This window comes from Hydractinia symbiolongicarpus, chromosome 9 (genome assembly GCF_029227915.1).
Source record: "Hydractinia symbiolongicarpus strain clone_291-10 chromosome 9, HSymV2.1, whole genome shotgun sequence".
Classification (NCBI taxonomy): Eukaryota; Metazoa; Cnidaria; class Hydrozoa; order Anthoathecata; family Hydractiniidae; genus Hydractinia; species Hydractinia symbiolongicarpus.
This window is the reverse complement of record NC_079883.1, coordinates 23524430-23546694: the sequence shown is the minus strand read 5'-3', so window position 1 is coordinate 23546694 and position 22265 is coordinate 23524430. Positions and strand designations below refer to the sequence as shown.

Below are 22265 nucleotides of genomic sequence, written 5' to 3'. Positions count from 1 at the left end.
TATATTTTAAATGATTTTCAAATTCTGTTTCTCCAATTTTAATGGAATAACACGAAATATTGTCTTTTAAGGCGTCGTTCAAAGCATTAAAAGCTGCACGATACTGCATTGATTACACAGAAATTGAAGAGACGCCCAGCCTGGCTACAATTGCTGAAACTGTGGACGACGAGGCACTAAAATCGTTGGCAACTAAACTCGAAACCTTACTTGGATCAAGTTCAGAAATGCAGTACCCTGCTCGCAGAAACTTTGATGTTCCACATGATCGATACAATAAACAGAAATCAGAAAAAGCTATGGCAATAACGAAGCAGATACTTCTAATAGTTGAACAGATGATAAAGTTTTAACGATAAGATAGTATAAAAGTTTTTTTTTGCTGCGTGGTATTTGTATTTTTAATTGCTACCGTACTAACTGTTAGATGGTAGATTTTTTTTGTTCTAACAATAATTCTTATTCATGCAAATTTTGATTTAAACCAACATCGGGTTACCAGAAATTTTGTCGTCAGCTGTCTCAAGTTGATGTAGCTACAGAGTATAAGCGATCGTCCTTTACAAAATCTTGTCTTTTGCAGATAATTTCTTTTAGTGATTAAAATTATTGTAATTTTTTGTTATATAATTTTATAAGTGTTTTTTTGTTTGAAAACCATTAATTAGGCAGACCCTTACATGAAGTTTCTTTTCAGGAGGACAATATCATTTTAGTCTCTAATCTAGACTCCGTAAATGCCTTATTTCAGTGTTGATTAACCGAAGTGTGCGTCTACACAAAGCTCAGTTCGCACAACTACGATATAAAAAACTCCATGTAAATAAGACGAAATTTCATATTGGCCTAGTAGCTTTGTGGTAGAGTTCGCTTCCAGTGCGGTAGGTCTTGGGTCAAACTCCAGCTGATTTCTGCCAGAGGCTATAAAAGTATGAATTCATCCTTTCTGCTTAACGCTTAGCATGAAAATTTAGGATTGCTATCTTAGGCGGTTGTGTAGTTGTACCATTGGTATTCTTGCACGACTTACGTAGCCAAAATTGGAGCTTTAAATGCACTATGGCCCCCTTTGCAGGACACTCTTTGACAGCAGGTCTATCCTGGCTAAATAATTTAGATAATAATAATAATAAATCTTGTATCAGGTCCATGTAAAGACATTTTTTTATTCATTCGTGCTATATATGTAATTGTTTTATTCCCGTGTTCTCATCGTACTAGATCACATAAGTCGAGATAAAATGATTGATTCCTTCGTCACTGCATTAGTGAAAAAAATATTTTTCATTAAGATTACAACACAAAATTGCATTGAAAATAAATATATTTCAACTAGGAATCAAATCTTGAATTATAATTTGAGTTATCAGTGGGTGATAGAATCATATCTTAAAATTGATTAAACTGATTTTATTTTTGTTTGTTCATATTGTTCTTAATAATATTGTTAGTAGTTGTAGTAACATAGACTTATTCAGGTTTATATATTTTACTTTAGAATAAATTTTAGTTAGTAGTAACATTTTTTTTTCTAAACCAAAAAATATACAAGACTATCGTTGCTTCGCATAAAAACAAAATCACTTGTTGTTCTACCTAATTGCATTTTTTCATGGAAGTTACCGCTAGTCTGTTGTAATAATATGCTAACATGTGTGTCTGTACAATGTAGCAATAAAACGAAATATTCTTTGCGAAAGCTATACACCATAGAGGGAATGGATAAAAGGACTTACTGTATGCGGAAGGGACACAGAGGACTAAGTACAGGTAGCTTTTCAGCTGTTCCTTCAATCTTTTTTATTTTACGGAACGTGCAACACTCCATACAGTCCAGATGCAAAATCAGGGACAAAACAATATAGCACAAACATTGAGTTACTAGAAAGTTCAAACAGTGAATAAGTGAGTATGTAACGGGAAGTTTTAACGTACTTGGGGAAACAGTAGAAGTTTTTATGGAGTTTTTCCAGTTGGATGATGCATATTATTTTATGAGATGACGTAATCTCAGTTCAGCTTAAAAACAGTAAAACCAAAGATTGCCATACAATGGATGTTCTTGGAAGGTAATTCCAGGACAGTAACTGTTTGTTTGTTTGTTTGTTTGTTTGTTTGAAGTGTAATATACTGACCGGGCTTAAAAATGCAATCTAACAGTTGATATCTTATTTATTTCTAATTCACTTCTTTTACTAAATTAACCTATTTCTTTACCCGTCGACAGACACGGCAAAACAAAAACACGTTGTTTTGAGAAAAGGGAGTCGTCTTGGCTTGTGCTTAACAGCAAGGGTTATTTTGTGTAGTCGTATTACGTATCTTAATAAGAACCAAATGGTTTTGAGAATGAAAGTAATGAGTTCTGATCCTCTCGCATGTATTCATTTTTTGCTGATTCCAATTTCCAACGCCCGTGTCTTTTAAATAACGTTTTAAAAAAAGGCATTCTTGAATGGCATATCGGTATTTGTCAATATTTAGCGCAGAGTCCTAGGAGAGTTCATGCTTAATGACAGAATTTAACGCTATACAAAGTCATGGGTCATGCATGGTAGGGGGCTTTTAAACAAATTTTTTGTAGATACGTTCTTTTTTAAATAAAGTATAGTTCAAACTAAAACGAAGACATTTTAGGGGTTTAAGACCCTTGAAAGACACCTTTTTTACTTCCGTGTAATACCTTACCCAGCCATCACACCATCCCTCGGCTACATGAAAATAACACTGTTTTATTTTTATTATGTTTTTAAGCTGTGAAGACATTGATGTACTATGTGTTTCTTGTTCGGTTTTTATTTAACTTTTAATAAGCTAAGGATTTTTGTATGCACGCCTCTATAATCACAACCTACAGCCAAATTACCTGGATAGGAAAAGGTTAAAAAAGAGACCCAGATCTTGTGTCATGAATATGTAAGAAAGATAAATGTGTGTAGGTAATGTGTGTAAAGGAGATACAGAATGAAGTGTTTTTTTCGAAGTTACTGACATACTTGGAAGCGGTATGTGACCACCAATAAAGCATTGAGGACTAAAAATAAATTTGTGCAAAAAAAATGTAAAAACAAAAAAATGGAACACACAGTTATAAAAAGTTGACTGCCTGAAATATCATAAAAATCATAATATAGCGAATCCAGTGTGGATATGTTTAACTTTTACGGGTATTCCAACGTTGGAAGATTCCTGAAGGTTTACAGCAACAAAAACATCGTCGTCAACGAAATCGCTAACGTCTGAGCTTTCGCCGAAAGCGCTTCCCTCGCAATTCAGTTGACTTCTTTCCGGTTCAAAAAAGTGATAATGTCGAGTGTGTTAATAAAAATAAGTGAGCGCTACTACAAAGTGATAACCTTATCTTTTTTACCATTGTCATTGTCCTCTTCTTCCAAGCTACCTTTATCTGCAACAATTTAAAAGAAATAGTAAATTTGACTAAAATTACTACAAATTTTTATTCATTTAGAAATGAATTTATTACGTCATTCGAATCCTCAAACTCAAAATTTTCATCGTCGGAAACTACTCACATCAGTGTCTTGATGACTTACGTCTTTGGTCACATATTTCGTTTCTTAGCCTCAACCTGAAATGTTTTTATTTAAACAAAATCCATCTCCCGTTTCTTTGATATTCTTAAGTTATTCTTAAGTCTTAATGGAATGAGAAAATCTGCGTTTTTAGGTCATTCTAGTACATTTACGGAAATTTTAAGTGAACGAAAACATACAAAGCATAAAGATAAATTTTTACATTGTGTCACCTGTGAGCAGATTCGCCACAAATCCAAACACCAACACTAATTAAACCGACTTCATCTAAGATACAAAGAGAGTTTTTATAAATTTAATTACTAGTCGAAAAGATCCGTGATTAATAAATACACATAGGCATAAGGCAATGTAGACATAGATTGCTTTAGATTTTTTGGTGACGTCAGCAGTACATATACAAAAAAAATTGGAAAAAAATAGTTCATTCGTTGTCTGTGATAAATAGAGTTTGGGACGCTGATCAATATAACGTATTTCATAGACTTTATCAAAGAAAATTGTGAAGAATATAATCCACTTTGCAAAAGTGATAGACAGTCACACGGAAGCTCCGTATTATTATAAGAGATTTAACTTTTTGCACTGAGGAATTGCAAATTTGCACTTGTTTCTTGGTAGAAATAAAAATATAAAATATATTTCGTGTAGATTAGACAATCAAAGTGCGAAAAAAAAAACAACCATGTGATAAATACAGTCGATGCTCGATAACTCAAACTCTCAGGGGTCCGGCGAAAAAGCTCGAGATATCGAAAGTCTGAGATAAAGGATAGGCGATATATCAAACGTCTAAGTCCTTATTAGTGTCGCACGCACCAACAAGTGGACGCTAAGATTGGTTCAACACACGATACATTATTTTAGTCCAAAAAGCTAAACAAAAATACAAAACCTTACTTAGTAAAACTACAAAAATTATAAATGAAAGGAAAGCAAAGCAAACAAACACACATAAAAAACCCACCCCTACCACGGACAAAACTAGATAAAGATCTCATATACCCAACACATCAAACATGTTGGAAAGCATGTGGAACAGTATATGAGACTAAGAATAAACATACACTAATATAAACATAGACAAAAACCACCACCAGAAAATATCACACACAAGTAACTCCACAATCATATACTAAATCACGACACAATCTATTATATGCTGCAGATTTAAAATGCAACAAAGCCTATTTTATAAAACACAAAATAACTTTAACCGTATTACAATAGGTCGTTAAAATGCATGAGAACAGAGGAACAAGACATCATTAACATATATTAAAATAGTAACAAGTAACATAAAGTTCATCAACTGTAACGTTACACAAATGCTACAAAATAAAACACAGTCTCCAGGGATACCTAAATGCTGGCATTGCTGTGCATTAGGAGCAACAACATGCCCCCGCCTCAAGATGGTACCTTACATCTTGACAAAAACTAATACATATTAATAAAAATCTATAGAACCATGTCTCCCGATTGAAATTCGTTTTTTTTTAATTATTTTTGACAAGTTACACCAACTTATGTATTGGACGCACTAGTTCATGTCGATTAAATGCAGTTTTCAATTGTAATTTTTAACGTCCTTGGGAATTCCATCCCAACAGCTGGCTCTTTCTCCCCTCCGACTGTAACTATGTTACATTACCGTTAGAGATACGTATAGCATTGCTCTAACCTGCTTGCCTGCCACACAAGCCGATTAGCGGTCAGTAGATGGCACCAGGTGGGCTGACAACAGTGCATTTAAAGTGCACTGCAGAGGGGACTCGAACATGAAATCTTATGATTACAAGCCGAATGCGCTACCACTACACCATCAGTGATCGAACCAGTGTTTATTACCCCTGCCAATTTCCAATCAAAACGATGATCACATTCATCTTTCAAAATTACAATATCGCCATCTTGGAAGCAACGTCGCTTGCGTTGCCAAACAGCTCTTTTTCGGAAGGTTTGCAGCTATTCTTTATTCAGTTATTCGTAAGTCAACTTTTTCTACTTTTCCATCTTCAAATTCAGTTTCTGCTGAGTATATTCTCAACTTAGTAGATGCTGTTGCCATATCAAGCTGAACTTGTATTTGCTTTTTTGTTAGTTCTGGCTCTTGCTGTTTCTGTAAAAAAACAGTTTCAATTTGTAACTCAACAATCCTAGCTTTCTCTTCTTTTACTTTAAACTCAATGAACTTTTTAATTGACGATGATCTCATACTGCCTCTAGAACTTCTCTTTGATGAAGATTATTGACTTGAATTTTGAGCTGTCACAAGAAGCTCTTCATCCATCCAACTATATACTCTCTTTTGAAGGTCATTCATTTTCCTGTGAACCTCAGCGAGAGTCCTATCGGCAGAACTCTTTCTGGTTCATCAGTATCAAACATTTTGCATGGGTGCTTATAAAATCCCTAAAAAGCTTAAATAAACTTCCAACTTCCAAGTGCTTCTAATTCACTTATCTGGGGTCTAATTACTACTAAAAGATTCCACCGGAATCTCGTGACCATTTAAACCAGTTTGGATTTTCAGCCGCTTTTCGACGAGATAAATTAAGGAGAGCTGCTTGTTTTGTCCCAAACACAAAACTAAAACTCAACACCTTGTCTGAAATCCAAATAATGACGTAACTTTGAGTGGGCATTCCACATATTTCATAAACTGACATACAAAAGAATTACTGCCGAATGATGTACTGTGGGCGGTAGCTATTAATGACAGTAGAAAGGGCGCTTCGAATATTGTTTAGCCATCCAAACCTTGGATCTTTTTGGAAATGGAAGTTCATAAAATCATATAGTTACATGTTTTTGAATGCATCATTTCATCACGAATATTAGAGTAGCAATTTTCTCTAGTTAGGAAAACTTTTATTTTCTGAAAACCGAGGTATTTTTTATGCTGCTGTTTCATACGAACAGCAAAATAAGTATCCTTGGAACACATACTTGCCATATAGCAATCTCTTGTGACAACATCTATGACAGACTTTAAAGTAGTCATTTATGATGTGTTAATTAAATTCTTACACTGTTTTTCTTTTGCTGCTGTTGCTATTTTGTCTTCTTTCACTAGGATGGCGAGTCAAAAAGGTGCTGGAAACAATGTTGATTAGAAATAACATAAAACATGGATCAGAACAACTTTCTTGAACTGCAATTACAACATAAAAAATATACCTAGTAATAACAATCTTCAGAATCACCAATTTTGTTGACATTTTTGCAGCAGAGGAACAAAAGATAATCCGCATGCCACTTTGACTATGGCGACTCTTCAGAATCAGAATACGAAGCAGATATAAAAGATGGCAACGCTATTTGCCAACTTTTTATTGTAAGAACTTTTTTATGTTTTTGTATGTTATACTAATTCTGTTTGCTACTTAAACTTTAAATTATTTCTAACCACGTTGCATCCGCAAAAATTAAAAAAAAAAGTTAAGCCGCAAAAAAAAAATTGGTTCACACGAAATTTCATCCGGTAATGTATTTTCCTTCCTTTGAAAACAAGATTGGGGTCGGAGAAGACACGTGAAGAATTGAAACTCAATTCCAGTGCTTCACAACATTCACACTCCACTTGTCACAGGTGATTCTTTCCCACTCAGGGCTAAAATTTAGAAAATTTCCTCCGATCACGGGAGTACACTCACCTGGTGGAAGTTGGTTTGAGTGTCTGTCAGTTGCTGTCAACGTTTCTGCTGATAAATTTGTTGGCCTGCTATCAAATACCGCGATTTTAGCATTTTCCCGCAAAAGTTTTAAAAAGGACTATTCGCAAATATTTATTTAGTAAAAACTTTCTAATTGTCGATGGCAAAAGTGTAACTACAAACATTACACGTTGATGTTCTGGCGTAAAATGTTTTACCTTGCAAAACTTGAAAATATATTTGCATAGAATTAAAAAAATAAAATAAAATGACAATGCCTCAAACGTATGTATCCCAATATTGCTAATAAAGGCCATTTGATCAGTATGAACGAAAAAAACTTCAATTTCAGAGATAGTAAAAAATTTTCAATATGCAGACTCGCGAAAATTTATCGAAAAAACTTCTTGACTTTGTTACACTCGCGTAAGTTTCTCTCGCGAAAGTTTTCTAACACTCTGATATTTAAAAGGCACTCAGTTGAGTGGGAAACTTTTTTTACTTGAAAATTACTCTTTCGTTTTCATTTCTCAGAAAACGATTGAATCTTCGAACATAAACATGTATGTTGGGTCAGTTCGTACATATTACAACATTGTGGTTTGCTGAAAATCCAGTCTCGGATATACAAAGCAATAGCGAAGTAGCAATTAAAAGTTGATCGTACCAAGATCTTGTTAATGAATGCACAACGTGTAATTTCTCGATTTTTCACCGGATTCCAAACTTTAATTTAACATTTAAAATTTTTGGAAAGTTTCGGATCGTCAAAGAAATTCTTGTGCTACGTTTTAAGGGAGACTTAGTTAGATCCAATTCTACAGAATGCTTATTGAAGAAATGTCTCTCCTTCAAATCATCTTCGCACACTTCTTCGATACCATGCATGTAAATATGATACAAATCGTTTTTAAAACACACCAAACTTTTCTGCTCCAATAAAAACGAACCAATGTAGCGATCTTTTGGAGATGATTCCAAATCATCCTGAAAGTGATCATCATAAAGACAGAATCATAATAACATAATAACAGAAATAATAGCGAATTAGTATTCTTTGATGCACAGCTGCTATTTGTCAAACAACATGAATGTGATTTTTGAAACCTGCGACTCGATAAAAATGTAATCTTTAGATTCATACAGCAAACAAACAACCTGTTACAACAGGTTTATTGGTGCTAATTGACCTCTGCTTAAAACCGAGGCTTATTAGTAAAAGTGGAAAATTAAGTTAAAATTGTATACACACATCAATACAACATCAAATTCTAAAATTTTAAAAAACGTAATTCGGGAAATGTGTATTTTTAAAAAAGTAGCCTGACAACTTTTTACTTCCCTATTTTTACACAAATACGGTGTTTAGAAATGAAAAGGGAAAAATTAATTGATCATGGTGATGATAGATATATACCTAAATTTCTACCCAGTTGAGAACTTACCATCTAAAAAACATCAGGAAATTTTAGAATATTATTGGGCGGTAATAATTTAGCGAATGACTATGTCGAGACAATTTACGAAACTGTACTTTTGCAAAAAATGTCGAAAAGGTCCTATATTTAGTTTGTGTAGTTCAATCGTGAATTTGGAACACTTACAAGGCTGGGTCTAAAATAAGGCGAAAAGTACACGAAATTAGAAAAAAGGATCCTTAAGCTAAAACACAGCTAGTATGCCGGCAAGCAAAAATGCAGCGTGAAATCAAAGCGTACAAAAACATCTAAAGCGCTTCTGAGCCATTTGTGCATTTATAAGAAAATTTGTGATTTGTTTTACCTCGTGTTTTTTCTGCTCATTGCGAAGTGAGTAAAAGTCCAAGACTGTATGCGAACCAAGATTTATTGTTGCAATGATTGGATAAAATAAAGGGCCATCCAAATGAGCCTAAAATGTGAATTTAATTTATAGTAGTATTGATTTGTATTTTTATCATGATAATTTACGAACCCATTAATGCCATTTTACTTCATATAAGAAGTTCACTATTGAATAACGAGAGCGAACAAAACAAGAAAGCAATCCCACTAAGGAAAGTCTTCAGACGTTATTCGCTTTAGTCCTCTATTATATCATGAGACAAACTAGAAAAAAATTTGTTTCATGTTACTGGGAAAGTGTAAACAAACCTTTGCACATAAATCCTGATCCATAGACCGATTTCTAGGTTGTAACGGCCTATACACGTTGGTATAGTCCGTAAAATCTATATTATAATATTGTCTGTCGGTCATTTAAAATGGTACTGCAAGTAGCCAGACTCAAGCAATGCGGTATAAAAAGGACGAGCGATCCCGTGGATTTTCCATGGGCCACCGTCTAGTATTTACAAATTAGTGGGTAAAAATCAAAATATACCATTATTCCTTGTCCCGGAAGATATTCGTTCACTAACACATGGTTGGGCCTTTTATCTTCAAAAACCTCCATTTGATGAAGTTTAACTAGATACTTATCCAACCACTAAATTAAAATGTGTTTTAGTATGCACGACAACTTGGATACATAACGTTAAATCATCGCAGATATGAAAGCGTACTTACAGGAGGAACTTCGTCAGCAATCATACCCTGAAAACAAGTAAAAAAACGTATTCTATCAAGTGTCGCGAAAGAACTGGTGGTTACAATGTTAAGGGGGAGGATTGGTAAGTTCTTGTATATAATTGAAAATTTGACTATCCACTAAAATTCATTTTTATGTGTTCAAAATAACATATACAAGAATAGCAGTTCATTCCGGATGTGGAAATAAAGTTTCACGCATCAATCGAAATTTTAAAGCTTCCCTTTCTCTACCTTTCTGGTTATTCGAAATTGTGCGTGTTTGTTAAATGAAAATATCAAACAAACCGTCAATGATCCAAAATTTAAGCTCAAAATTTATGCACAAACATATTCAAATATCAGGCGGGGGAATATATAATGTATAAAACACTATAATATCTTTATTATATATTTATGTATATTACATATTTTTTACTTAAACACTTTATATATTTAATTCTTGATCAATTAAAACCGTTGGTCTAACTTTGAGCGCACCTTTATCCAAAAAACAGGTGTGCATAATTTCGCACACTCAAGGTAGCGCAAAAAATAAAAAGAAAGCCCAAAAAGAAGATTTTGGTAAACTTTAAGTAAAATTACAAACTCAATGAAAATTGAAGAACAAATATTGCACTAATCTGTATGTGTAAATGTCTTGCTAATTCACACTTTACTTGAACGGTGGAAATTAGCTTGATAAACATGGGGAAATACCTAAGGTTCTACACATTCTAATAAATGTTACGGTAACGGTAAAAAAATTAGTGTGATGTATAACATACCTTAGGATGAGGTAATCCACCTAAAACAAACAAAAATAGAAATTTTAATTGGGTAAGAAATAGTTTCTTCACGCTTCGTTATACAATCTTGCAATGCTGAATTTATTTGTCCCATAATATGGATATTCATCAAAAAGGGTTTTTGTATAATAAAAGGCAAATTTGTAACTAGAAAACTTTTGTTATTAGCTTAAAATGGAGATTTTGTCTGTGTTTATAAAACATACAGTGGAATTAAAATAAAGTAGGATTCGTTACGAATTTCTTTTAAAACAGAACATTTACCACTGTTGAAATTCGTTAAGCTTGGGGCGATTTGTTAAATTTAGCTAGTAAATGTGAATTTTTATACTTAAAATAAGATAATAGTTTAGTAGCTTAAACATTCTTAATTCTTTTTTGGCTGTCTTATTAAACAAATTAGAAAAAAAATCCAGATTTCAAATAGCGAATTAGCCAATAGAATTAACCAATTTTGAGGTCTTAAATTTAACTATATTGGCCCCTGTACTTTAAAACCAAACCGAGTAACTCTGTCAAAATATGTGTAAAATACTTAGTATTTTACGCCAAAAATGAATTTAAAGCAACTAAGACATTTTATGGGTAGACAGATAAAATAACCATAGAAATAAACAAAAGCAAACCCCAGTTTTGAAGTCGTCTATTGGATAACTGTGTCCACTTTGGTTTTGGTGCGTGATATATCTGCAAATAACGAAAATATCAGATTGCAGAAAAAGTATATATATGTACATATAAATTTAGAAAATTGCCAATAATCTTTTAAATGTTGTACCGGTAAAGGCAAAATGTTTTTTACAGGAAAAAAAATTAATGGGTGAAAAAGTGATTAAATTTCAAAAATAAAAAGAACAGTTGGATAACTATTTTTTTTTTTATCAAAAAAAAAAAAAAAAAAAAAAAAACAAATACAGAAATGGTGTCAAATGTTTATTTCCGAATGGATTACTTTAAACTATGACAAGAAATTACCCCAAAATAAATTCAACCGAAAGTTTCGCAAATTTTATGCATGAGCACTTTTAGACATCAAAGATACATACATTCTCATAAATTTTTTCATAAACAACATATTTTGCTCCCTTGTCGATTTTTCTCCACATCCTTTTTTATATCCCATCATAAACAAGTCTTCGGCTTGCTTGGAGATGGAAAAATTCTGCTGTATTATTTTTAAGAAAATAATTGGCTGATTTCTAAAAATATTCTTTTCAGACATTTTACCTGGAACAAGTATTGTACAGACAATTACGATGTTTTCGGCAATAATTCGGCTCAATTAACTTTATAATCTGTTCAAACGCTTCAATTCACTGCAATAGCAAAAAATTATAAAAAATATAATACTTTTAACATTTTTAAATACCAAAAGGATACACTCGTGAAAAAGGCAAGTTTAAAAAATTCTTCTTTCATATGTTATTATTATACGTAAACATATAAAAATGACAATTCAAATGGTCTGTTTTAATTTACCTACTAAAAATACCAGCGCAACAGCCCTGACATTTTAAACTACCTTAAGGAAAGAAAAGTGTGCGCAAGGAAAGTTGTGAATCTTTTTTTTATGGAATTGCAGAGGAATAGATTGCGAATTTTGACTAAATTAGCAATCTTTAATGCACTAATCTTTAATGCACTAATCTTTTCTTCCACAATCTTTTCCTTCACAATATTTTCTTTCCTTAAGGTATTCGATAAAATGTATACGCGCTCCAGCAAAACGATCGTTAGCCAACTGCAGATTATTACAAAAATACTGGAAAACTGCAAAGATAATAAATGACCCCTTTTACAAATAACCACTTTTTCAAATTAAATATGCGTAACTTTTGCCGACATGTGACTTAGTCCTTTCATTCTTTTAACTTTTATTGGGTGATTTTACTGACCACGAAATTATTTCTATGTGATAAAGGTGTTATTTTTAGTAATCGAGACGCAAGGATGCTTAAGAAACTTGGGTTTGTTATTTTCGCTCTTTGTGTATGCAATGTACACACTGACATGCAAACAGAAGCAACGAAGGCGTGTAAAGAGAAACCGACATTTTACGACGGTACAATCAAAGTGTTGAACGCCTTTGGTGATCATTTGAACATGCAAGTGGGCAACGGAGACAAACACAACAAGGCACATGTGATACCTACTGATGCAATGCGTACAATGATATGCAAAGAATTCAGTAGCTTCAGGGCATCTGGCAAGATCAGTGAATGGAAAATAGCAATCGGTCAGTTAATTACCAAACTTCATAGTATTGACACAGAATGGAAAGACCAATCGACTTTGAAAAAAGATAAATCATGGCTTGCATTTGAAAAACAAAACGACAAAAACAAAGGAGATTGTAACACAAAACTTGGTAAATTTACTGACGGGGACAAGCGGTCAGACGCCTTGATAGCGGCCGACTTGGCTGCATTGTTTAGGTGCACAAACAGCGCACCCGCTAATTTGAGGATTGGTTATAGCGACACTAACAGCGTCATAGGGAATATGCTGGATCCAGTTTTAAAACATCCAGTGGACGAAAAGCACTTGGTCACAGCGTCAGATTTAACTACGAAATCAAGAAGTTATCAAACTGATTACGGATCAAAGTACGGATTGCAGTACAAAACGTACAGCGATGGTGGTATTATGACATCAGATCAACCGCTTCGTAAACCGTAAAATACTATGCAAACATTCTTTAAATGACATTTTCATGTGAACGTATGTTAATAATTATATATAAACATAAAATAATTTAACATTAAACTCATATAAAGTTAATATTCCTGGGTTCGTTTAATATGTTCACATATACATGGTCGTTCAGCATTTTTGTTTTTCTTATAGTAAAATTTCGACCTCCTTATTGGAGGTCTTCATCAGGCTATACAAAAATGTGTCGTTACTCAGGGTTACCATTACATTGACAAAAAATCGACGTCACTGCAACGACTTCCGTCTAAGGTACGCGAACATTGGTCTCCAGAATTTCGTCGTCATATACTGACCTCCAATAAGGAGGTCGAAATATTACTAAAAGAAAAACAAAAATGCTGAACGACCATATGTCTTTTAATTACTATGTGAACATATTAAATGCACCCAGGAATATTAACTTTATATGAGTTTAATGTTAAATTAATTTTATGTTAATATATAAATCCAAAAGATGTCTAAAAAGTGATTCAACAAATCTTTCTTCCTCCAAGAACTAAGGAATGACAACACATTACTACACTCTCACAATTTTTATTATATTTTTTGTCCCACATTAAAAAAAACCCAAAATTGGAAGATAATGTAATCAGTTATGTTCAGCAAATATTTGAAGGAAAGTTGATTATTGTGATTTGTTTATGGGGGATATGTCTATTCGAAAAACGTAAATAGCATTCATTTATTGGGGTAGAACATGTCCTTGCTTTATTATGCAATCGATTTCGGAAGTCATTATTATTTCTTATATTTAAAAAACAGTTTTAAGCCAGGGATATTGTAAATTTAGTCCCCAAGAATCGCGCGATCTTATATTACAAAAATACTTAAACTACTATCTAGTCCCTAAGTATCAGTTTCAAAAGAAGAAAACATAAGGTTCAAAATGGCAACGAGAGTGAGCGGACGTGTGAGATCGAATCTTATTTTATTACAATTTTGTTATTCTTTTGGATATTTATATGTGTATTAACTATCAAGAAACAACCATTTGTTAATTCTGATCATTGGTTTATACTTTCTGAAGATGCCACTTGAAATGAAAGTTTTATATATATTCCTTGTTTTATGTTGTTATTTCACGAAGGGGATACATAGTATATTATTTGTAAAAACGTTTTGTGTTGTTTCTGCTGCTCAGTTTTATAGTCCATTTTAATGATCTGAAAGACTATCAAAAGTCAGATACTATTACCTATGCCGACGATATTGTCATTTTATATTCTCATAAAAATGTGAAAGATATTGAATATGTCTTAAATAAGGATGTATGTCTAATTAGTCAATATAGTAATGAAAACGAATTTCTTCTGAACTTTAAAAAAAAGAAAAAGAAGAACTCATGCTTTTTGGAACAACAAACCGACTTAAATCTCATGAAAGAAATCCACCATCAAGCTTAATGGCCCTTGCATTAATTTTAACATTACGAGACAACTACGACTGCTTTATCTTGGCGTCATAGAGAGACGGAAGCTAATTCAAAAAAAATACCTTGCAATGTATTTGCGTGACACATTAGATCTTAGTATATGTCTGCTTTAGTGATGTACTTTATTTTTCCACTTGCAAAAATAAATTCTGCATTGTACACGAAATATCAATAAATCCAGGCGTCTTAATTGTTAAAAAAAGTTTCTTGCTACGTTCAGAATGTCATTTAAAAATATATCAGTGTGTATATAATTTTTATATAATTTTGCATTTTTGCATTTTTTTGCATATTACTTGAAGAGAAGGTGTTGCGCAAGAAAAGACTGCGGAAGAAACATTGCATAGAAAATAAAATAAAATTCGCGTTTTAAATTTGTCGATTTTGCAAGAAAAACACGAGTTATTTCTGTGGTTGTTTGGCTATATGAAGATTTAAAGGGGAATTACCTCAAATATATGCCTTGAAAGAAATTTTTTAAGGAACAAATTTTAATGAACAAAATGAAAAGAAAAATTTATGGATCATTGCTTCAACTGGCAATTTCTTGACACAATATTCGCAATCTTTAATTGCGTAATTTCATAATTGTATCAACAATCGCAATCTTTAGTTTTGCAATTTACGTGTTTTTTTTCGATCAAGAATTTTTTTCCATAAGGGGGATTTTCACGACGCGAATTGGACAGGGACATGTATATAAGCAACGCAAAATGGACGGCAAATTTGACGGATTTACATGTTTTTCGTTCCGCGTGAAAATCAAAAAGATATTTCGCAGCTAATTCGCCATTCACAATTCGCTCTGTGAAAATCCCCCTTTAAGGTACAGTAGACTGTCGATATGACAAACCCCCGATATAGCGAACACCTCGATTTAACGAACCAAAGTTCGTTCCCCTTGGATTCTGCTTTAAGAAACTCTTACAAATACCCTCTATATAACGAACCCCCAATATAACGAACCCTCGATTTAGCGAACCAAATTTTCCGTCCCCTGAACCAATAAAACCTCTATATAACGAACTCAAAGTATCAAATGCTACAAAATACGACAAACAAAAACCAAAACACACGCAATGTTTTCAATATTTTTACACCACGTAGACAGCACTTTACGTACAAAAATGCAAGATACTTGCAAACCCTTTCCGTCTCCAAGATTTAATCTTTTACTAGTAATCTTTGCCATACACTTTGTTTCCGCATGGCTTTGTAAAAAGTAAAATATAGTCTTGACAAAACGTCCCAATCTTCCCTTTTTCAAATGTGCAACTAATTTACCATCTTCCGTTTTGACACAAACAGCATATTGGTCCACTGGATTGTGAGGCTCGCATTGAACTTTTAAGTTTTCACCCAATTGTGGCGACCATGTCTTTACAAAAAATGATGTCTTTTTATATTTGCCTTACAGGTGACATTTCGACTGCCACAATAATAGGCAATTTTTCCTGCAAAACAGTTTGGTAAATCAAATTTAGATCCATTTTTGGAAAAAGTTGAAACGCGTGTCTACACAACAACCAACCAAATGATTTTATGATAGAAGTCTTTGCATTGCTTTTTGTAAACAAACACAAACATAATTTATACGAATTTCGTGTGATTCAACCTTGGTTAAGTCATTATATACATTATATTTGACGGTGTACTATAGTGATATATAAATCAAAAGTGTTTGTCATCCAAGTTCTTCTAATGGGCAAAAATTTAAGCGATTTGGGGGAAAATTGGGGAAAGATTTCCATATTTTCCGATCTTTCGATATAACGAACCCTTGATATAACGAACTTTTTTTTCATTCCCCTTGGGGGTTCGTTATATCGAGAGTCTACTGTACCTTTATCAGCATTTATGAAAATCTATATCGACCACGATCATACAAAACCACCTTGTTTTATCACGGAAGATAAGCTTTAAGAATTTTGGTGGGCTTAGTAAAAAAAAATTAAAAAAATAGAAGTAAAAAAAAAAAAAAATCCGACGTAAAATAGGAGAAGATAATAAAAAGGACTGCTTCGTAAAAGAAAGTTACATGGTGCCTTTAGTACGATTTGATGAAATCAGCTTAAAAATAATAAAGACAATGATAATAAATGATGTATTCTTTTTGATATTAAATTTGATAGGATGTGTTTCTTTAAAAAATATTAGAAATGCAAAATTAGGATTTTTATAATTCCAACCGCAAACATTTCACATTTCTTTTAATGAAAAATTTACAATTTGAAAATAGGTTTTGCAAGAAAATAAACGGCCAACTTTAACATTTGTCCTCTCAATCAAAAAAAATTCTTTCCTCAATAGGGCATTGTTTAATGCTAAAATCTGCTACAACAACATAATATAAAGAATCTCAAACATATATAAGCTAAAACATTTTTACCTGGTGCCATAATTCATCCTCTTCGGCTGTTGTTATAAAATTTGGTATGTAATAAGCATCAGCGGGAGCCTATACAGATAATCAAAACAGTTGATAAATATGTCAACTGTACCATGTCAAAGTGGGGTTCAAACGCTATACAAAAAAAAAGCAACAATGACAAACCTCTGTAACTTTAAATCTTCTAAAGTCAACTTCTTTATCGCATTGTAAATTCTTTTGTTGCATTATTGTCTAATGGCAAAAATTTTAGATGAAAATTCGGTTTATTAACAATAAAAGAATCGTTTGCAACTTATTTTGTACGTGTTTAGTTCGTTTGTTGTTTAAAATTCAAAAAAAAATATTATTGGAAGGAATTTAAACTTGTGGAAATTAATAAGTAAATACACATATTGCTATTGCGTAAAAAATTAATGCTGGCAAAATAAAAAATATTACATGCGAGCAAATTATAAGTAGTAGGCATTTTTTAAAAAATAAAAGAAACTGCTTTCTTTGAAAAAAACATTATAAGAATAAAAACTAAATCAGACAAAACAACACGCATATGATGGAACAGATAATTTGTTTTGTCTCTCCATTTTACAAAAACTAGGTTAACAGATACAGAGCCGCAAAAAATCTAAACCTATTTTTACAAACATTTCCTGGAAATACAATTTACAAATAAATTAAACAAACACATACAAATTTGTTAAATTGACATATTTTTTCAAGAAATTAATGCGTTTTGTTAGATCAAACATAAATATATTAGGATTACATAGGTTTGTTTAAAATCTATCCATAAAACCATACAGTTTACATAGGCATTACATATATACTTTAAAAAACACCAAATGATTATTGACATGCTATACCAATCACTTTCATTTAATTATAGCTACATTCATCAGTTCTTAATCATATATAAGTGAAGGATTTAATCCAAACTCAAGTAATAAATCTTTGTTTTTACGCTGTATTTCTGTTGCTTCAGCTTTCCAGGCAAGTCTAACACTGTCAAACCTTACAGTGAACATATCAAATGCGTCATGCAAAATATTTTCATACGCAGACTCCATATGCTCAATTTTGTAGTCTAATTCAGCAACAATGTCATCCTTCTCTTTAATAATCTTTAACTTACCCTCTTTCTCTGCTTTCAAGTCATTTTGAGTTTTTAACAATTTTTCCTTTGCATTTTCTAGATGTGATTCAAGTAAACAAATTTTATTAGTGAGTTCTGCTTGCATGCTTTTGTATTGGCGGATTAGGTCAGACGAGACATCAAATTTGTTTTTCTTTTCTTCTTCAATACAGTCACTCGCTTTCTTTATCTTTTCTCGTAAGTCATGGGATGTTGCTTGAGATCTTCTTGTAATTTCATTTTGCATAGTCAAATGGTCTTGTAAAGAGTCAATTTTTTGTAATGTTTGTTGGTACTTCTCTTCCAGTGAGGGGCCATCGCTCTTTGCACTTTTCTTTTGTTTTTTCTTCTCCTTGTTTTTTGGAGGCATTTTATTACAATCTTTAAAAAAAAAAGAAATTTTACATTTAGATACAAATATTTCAACATATGCAATCTATAATGAATATGTATGTAATCTGTCATTTAAGCAAGCAATTTTTGTCTTCCTAATTACATGAAGGAATTTGCTTTGTTGTGGGTACCATTGTTGTGATATTCTAAAGTTATTTTAAACATTATGTAAGCATCCTTGGTATTTTGATTTAGGTATACAATCAAAATTTATAAAAAAAATTTCAGATATTATAACAGTTTAACAAATATCTCAAAATGTGCAATCCGCAAAATTATTCCTAGTGAAAAATTACGGATTTAGTAATTTGTGAAAATAAGTCCTGACATAACTAACTGAAGTCATTTTTTTAAGTAAGGATGGAACATTCTCTTCCATTTCTTATAAAAATTATATACTTGAGAGAATCAGTGACTATTGTTCTAGTACTTTCTTTGTTACCACAAAGTAACCAGCATTTTGAAAAACATTTCTTTGTATATATTAAATTCAGCATTCAATATTGCTGAATAAGATCCTAAAGTCAAAACACCAAAATTGTAAAATTATAAAACATGTAACTCAGGAGAAGTGTATTATTAGGGTTTATTAGATCAGTCATAATATAATTAGGATTATTTTATAAGTTGTTCATACACAGTTATAATGGTAATTAGTTCAGTGTAATTAGCATAGTGTAATTACTTCTATATATTAGTTCTATTAGTTCCATATACACACACCAAAATTATTTGTAATGTACAGTACAAAAACATATACAAAAATCTGATGTTAAATGTGTTACACAAACAAGTTCTAAACGTACAGCATGTATATGTTATTTATGAAAATAATTTTTCCAGTCTCTATCAATAAAACCATACAGATTACATATGTGTTGTATATACTTTATATGCCAAATGACTACACTAAAGATGATTGACATGCCATACCAATCACTTTAATTCAGCAATAGCTACATGCATTAGTTCATTATATATATAAAGGTTTTAATCCAAACTCAAGTAATCGAGCTTTGTTTTTACGCTGTATTTCTGTTGCTTCGGCTTTCCAGGCAATTCTAGCACTGTCAAACCTTTCAGTCAGCATATCAAATGCATCATGCAAAACATTTTCATACGCAGACTCCATATGCTCAATTTTGTACTCTAATTCAGCAATAATGTCATCCTTTTCTTTAATAATCTTTAACTTCTCCTCTTCCTCTGCTTTTAGTTCATTTTGAGTTTTCAACAATTTTTCCTTCACATTTTCCAGATTTGATTCAAGTGAACAAATTTTATTGGTGAGTTCTGCTTGCATGCTTTTGTATTGACGGATTAAGTCAGACGAGATGTCTAATTTGTTCTTCTTTTCTTCTTCGATACAGTCACTCGCTTCCTTTATCTTTTCTCTTAAGCCATGGGATGTTGCTTGAGATCTTCTAGCAATTTCATTTCGGACAGTCAAATGGTCTTGTAAAGAGTCAATTTTTTGTAATGTTTGTTGGTACTTCTCTTCCAGTGAGGGGCCATCGCTCTTTGCACTTTTCTTTTGTTTTTTCTTCTCCTTGTTTTTTGGAGGCATTTTATTACAATCTTTAAAAAAAAAAGAAATTTTACATTTAGATACAAATATTTCAACATATGCAATCTATAATGAATATGTATGTAATCTGTCATTTAAGCAAGCAATTTTTGTCTTCCTAATTACATGAAGGAATTTGCTTTGTTGTGGGTACCATTGTTGTGATATTCTAAAGTTATTTTAAACATTATGTAAGCATCCTTGGTATTTTGATTTAGGTATACAATCAAAATTTATAAAAAAAATTTCAGATATTATAACAGTTTAACAAATATCTCAAAATGTGCAATCCGCAAAATTATTCCTAGTGAAAAATTACGGATTTAGTAATTTGTGAAAATAAGTCCTGACATAACTAACTGAAGTCATTTTTTTAAGTAAGGATGGAACATTCTCTTCCATTTCTTATAAAAATTATATACTTGAGAGAATCAGTGACTATTGTTCTAGTACTTTCTTTGTTACCACAAAGTAACCAGCATTTTGAAAAACATTTCTTTGTATATATTAAATTCAGCATTCAATATTGCTGAATAAGATCCTAAAGTCAAAACACCAAAATTGTAAAATTATAAAACATGTAACTCAGGAGAAGTGTATTATTAGGGTTTATTAGATCAGTCATAATATAATTAGGATTATTTTATAAGTTGTTCATACACAGTTATAATGGTAATTAGTTCAGTGTAATTAGCATAGTGTAATTACTTCTATATATTAGTTCTATTAGTTCCATATACACACACCAAAATTATTTGTAATGTACAGTACAAAAACATATACAAAAATCTGATGTTAAATGTGTTACACAAACAAGTTCTAAACGTACAGCATGTATATGTTATTTATGAAAATAATTTTTCCAGTCTCTATCAATAAAACCATACAGATTACATATGTGTTGTATATACTTTATATGCCAAATGACTACACTAAAGATGATTGACATGCCATACCAATCACTTTAATTCAGCAATAGCTACATGCATTAGTTCATTATATATATAAAGGTTTTAATCCAAACTCAAGTAATCGAGCTTTGTTTTTACGCTGTATTTCTGTTGCTTCGGCTTTCCAGGCAATTCTAGCACTGTCAAACCTTTCAGTCAGCATATCAAATGCATCATGCAAAACATTTTCATACGCAGACTCCATATGCTCAATTTTGTACTCTAATTCAGCAATAATGTCATCCTTTTCTTTAATAATCTTTAACTTCTCCTCTTCCTCTGCTTTTAGTTCATTTTGAGTTTTCAACAATTTTTCCTTCACATTTTCCAGATTTGATTCAAGTGAACAAATTTTATTGGTGAGTTCTGCTTGCATGCTTTTGTATTGACGGATTAAGTCAGACGAGATGTCTAATTTGTTCTTCTTTTCTTCTTCGATACAGTCACTCGCTTCCTTTATCTTTTCTCTTAAGCCATGGGATGTTGCTTGAGATCTTCTAGCAATTTCATTTCGGACAGTCAAATGGTCTTGTAAAGAGTCAATTTTTTGTAATGTTTGTTGGTACTTCTCTTCCAGTGAGGGGCCATCGCTCTTTGCACTTTTTTTTCGTTTTTTCTTCTCCTTGTTTTTTGGAGGCATTTTATAGTGATCTTTAAAAAGAAAGAAATTTTACATTTAGCTACAAATATGTCAAGATAATTTATGCAATCAATTTTTGTCTTAGTTTCCCTAAATTCATCAAGAAATTCACTGTGGTTTGTGGGTACTGTTGATGTAATAATGCTAAAGTTTTTTTAAACGTTATGCAAGCATCCTTGATATATCTAATTATATATATATGTATCAAAATATATAACTTTTTTTACCAGACATTATAATACCTATAATACCCATAATAATTAAATTCGGACCTGAAAAAATTATCTACAATTAAATCCATGATAAAATGTCTATTACGCCTGTAAGTGCAGTTTTGCAGACTTGCTTCATCCGTGCTCCGTCGGCGTTCACCTTTGCATTAGTTAAGAACAGCATGGCTGGATTTCTTGTGTAAGACCTGGTTACCAACGATGAAGGGACCAGGCAAAAGAGATTTATATCTACGTAGTTCTTTTAAC

The 22265-nt window shown here is 32.1% G+C and overlaps 4 protein-coding genes across 5 annotated transcripts in view; 2 read left to right on the top strand and 2 right to left on the bottom strand.

The window, feature by feature from the left end:
• The window catches only part of LOC130657936 (sacsin-like), a 39065-nt gene extending 37499 nt beyond the window's left edge, over positions 1-1566 (top strand). The window contains exon 9 of the mRNA XM_057460934.1: positions 72-1566. Within this exon, the coding sequence (XP_057316917.1) occupies positions 72-353 (282 nt within the window). The 3' untranslated portion in view covers positions 354-1566. The remainder of the gene's footprint in view (positions 1-71) is intronic.
• A 2778-nt stretch (positions 1567-4344) lies between these two features.
• LOC130657395 (alpha-ketoglutarate-dependent dioxygenase alkB homolog 6-like) lies at positions 4345-17359 on the bottom strand. Of its 2 annotated transcripts, XR_008985132.1 has the most exons (9): positions 17270-17359; positions 17105-17173; positions 11195-11255; positions 10548-10567; positions 9760-9786; positions 9575-9679; positions 8996-9103; positions 4522-8200; positions 4345-4430 (listed from the first exon to the last, which is right to left on the bottom strand). XR_008985132.1 is itself a non-coding variant. In XM_057460378.1 (8 exons), the coding sequence occupies exons 1-8, from the start codon at positions 17330-17332 to the stop codon at positions 7925-7927; spliced, it is 729 nt and encodes a 242-aa protein (XP_057316361.1). In that variant the 5' UTR covers positions 17333-17359; the 3' UTR covers positions 4345-7924. The 2 variants fall into 2 exon arrangements, 1 of the variants encoding a protein (XP_057316361.1); XM_057460378.1 differs by having other exon boundaries at positions 4345-8200.
• LOC130657396 (uncharacterized) lies at positions 6753-14398 on the top strand. Its single transcript, XM_057460379.1, has 3 exons — positions 6753-6894; positions 9701-9863; positions 12503-14398. The coding sequence occupies exon 3, from the start codon at positions 12519-12521 to the stop codon at positions 13245-13247; it is 729 nt and encodes a 242-aa protein (XP_057316362.1). The 5' UTR covers positions 6753-6894; positions 9701-9863; positions 12503-12518; the 3' UTR covers positions 13248-14398.
• A 1920-nt stretch (positions 17360-19279) lies between the features above and the next one.
• Positions 19280-21821, bottom strand: LOC130657397 (coiled-coil domain-containing protein 153-like). The gene has a single exon (XM_057460380.1). It carries the CDS (start codon positions 21784-21786, stop codon positions 21193-21195), a length of 594 nt encoding a protein of 197 aa, XP_057316363.1. The 5' UTR covers positions 21787-21821; the 3' UTR covers positions 19280-21192.
• Positions 21822-22265: the final 444 nt, after the last annotated feature.

What these genes read in the sequence shown, in the direction of transcription:
- LOC130657396 (XM_057460379.1), top strand. Translation starts at nt 12,519, where the DNA reads ATGCTTAAGAAACTTGGGTTTGTTATTTTCGCTCTTTGTGTATGCAAT.
- LOC130657395 (XM_057460378.1), bottom strand. Translation starts at nt 17,332, where the DNA reads ATGCAACAAAAGAATTTACAATGCGATAAAGAAGTTGACTTTAGAAGA. An exon ending in GAAGATTTAAAGTTACAGAG is followed by an intron (nt 17,174 to 17,269) that starts GTTTGTCATTGT and finishes TTATCTGTATAG; the next exon opens with GCTCCCGCTGATGCTTATTA. An exon ending in TAGACGACTTCAAAACTGGG is followed by an intron (nt 10,568 to 11,194) that starts GTTTGCTTTTGT and finishes TGTTTGTTTTAG; the next exon opens with GTGGATTACCTCATCCTAAG.
- LOC130657397 (XM_057460380.1), bottom strand. Translation starts at nt 21,786, where the DNA reads ATGCCTCCAAAAAACAAGGAGAAGAAAAAACGAAAAAAAAGTGCAAAG.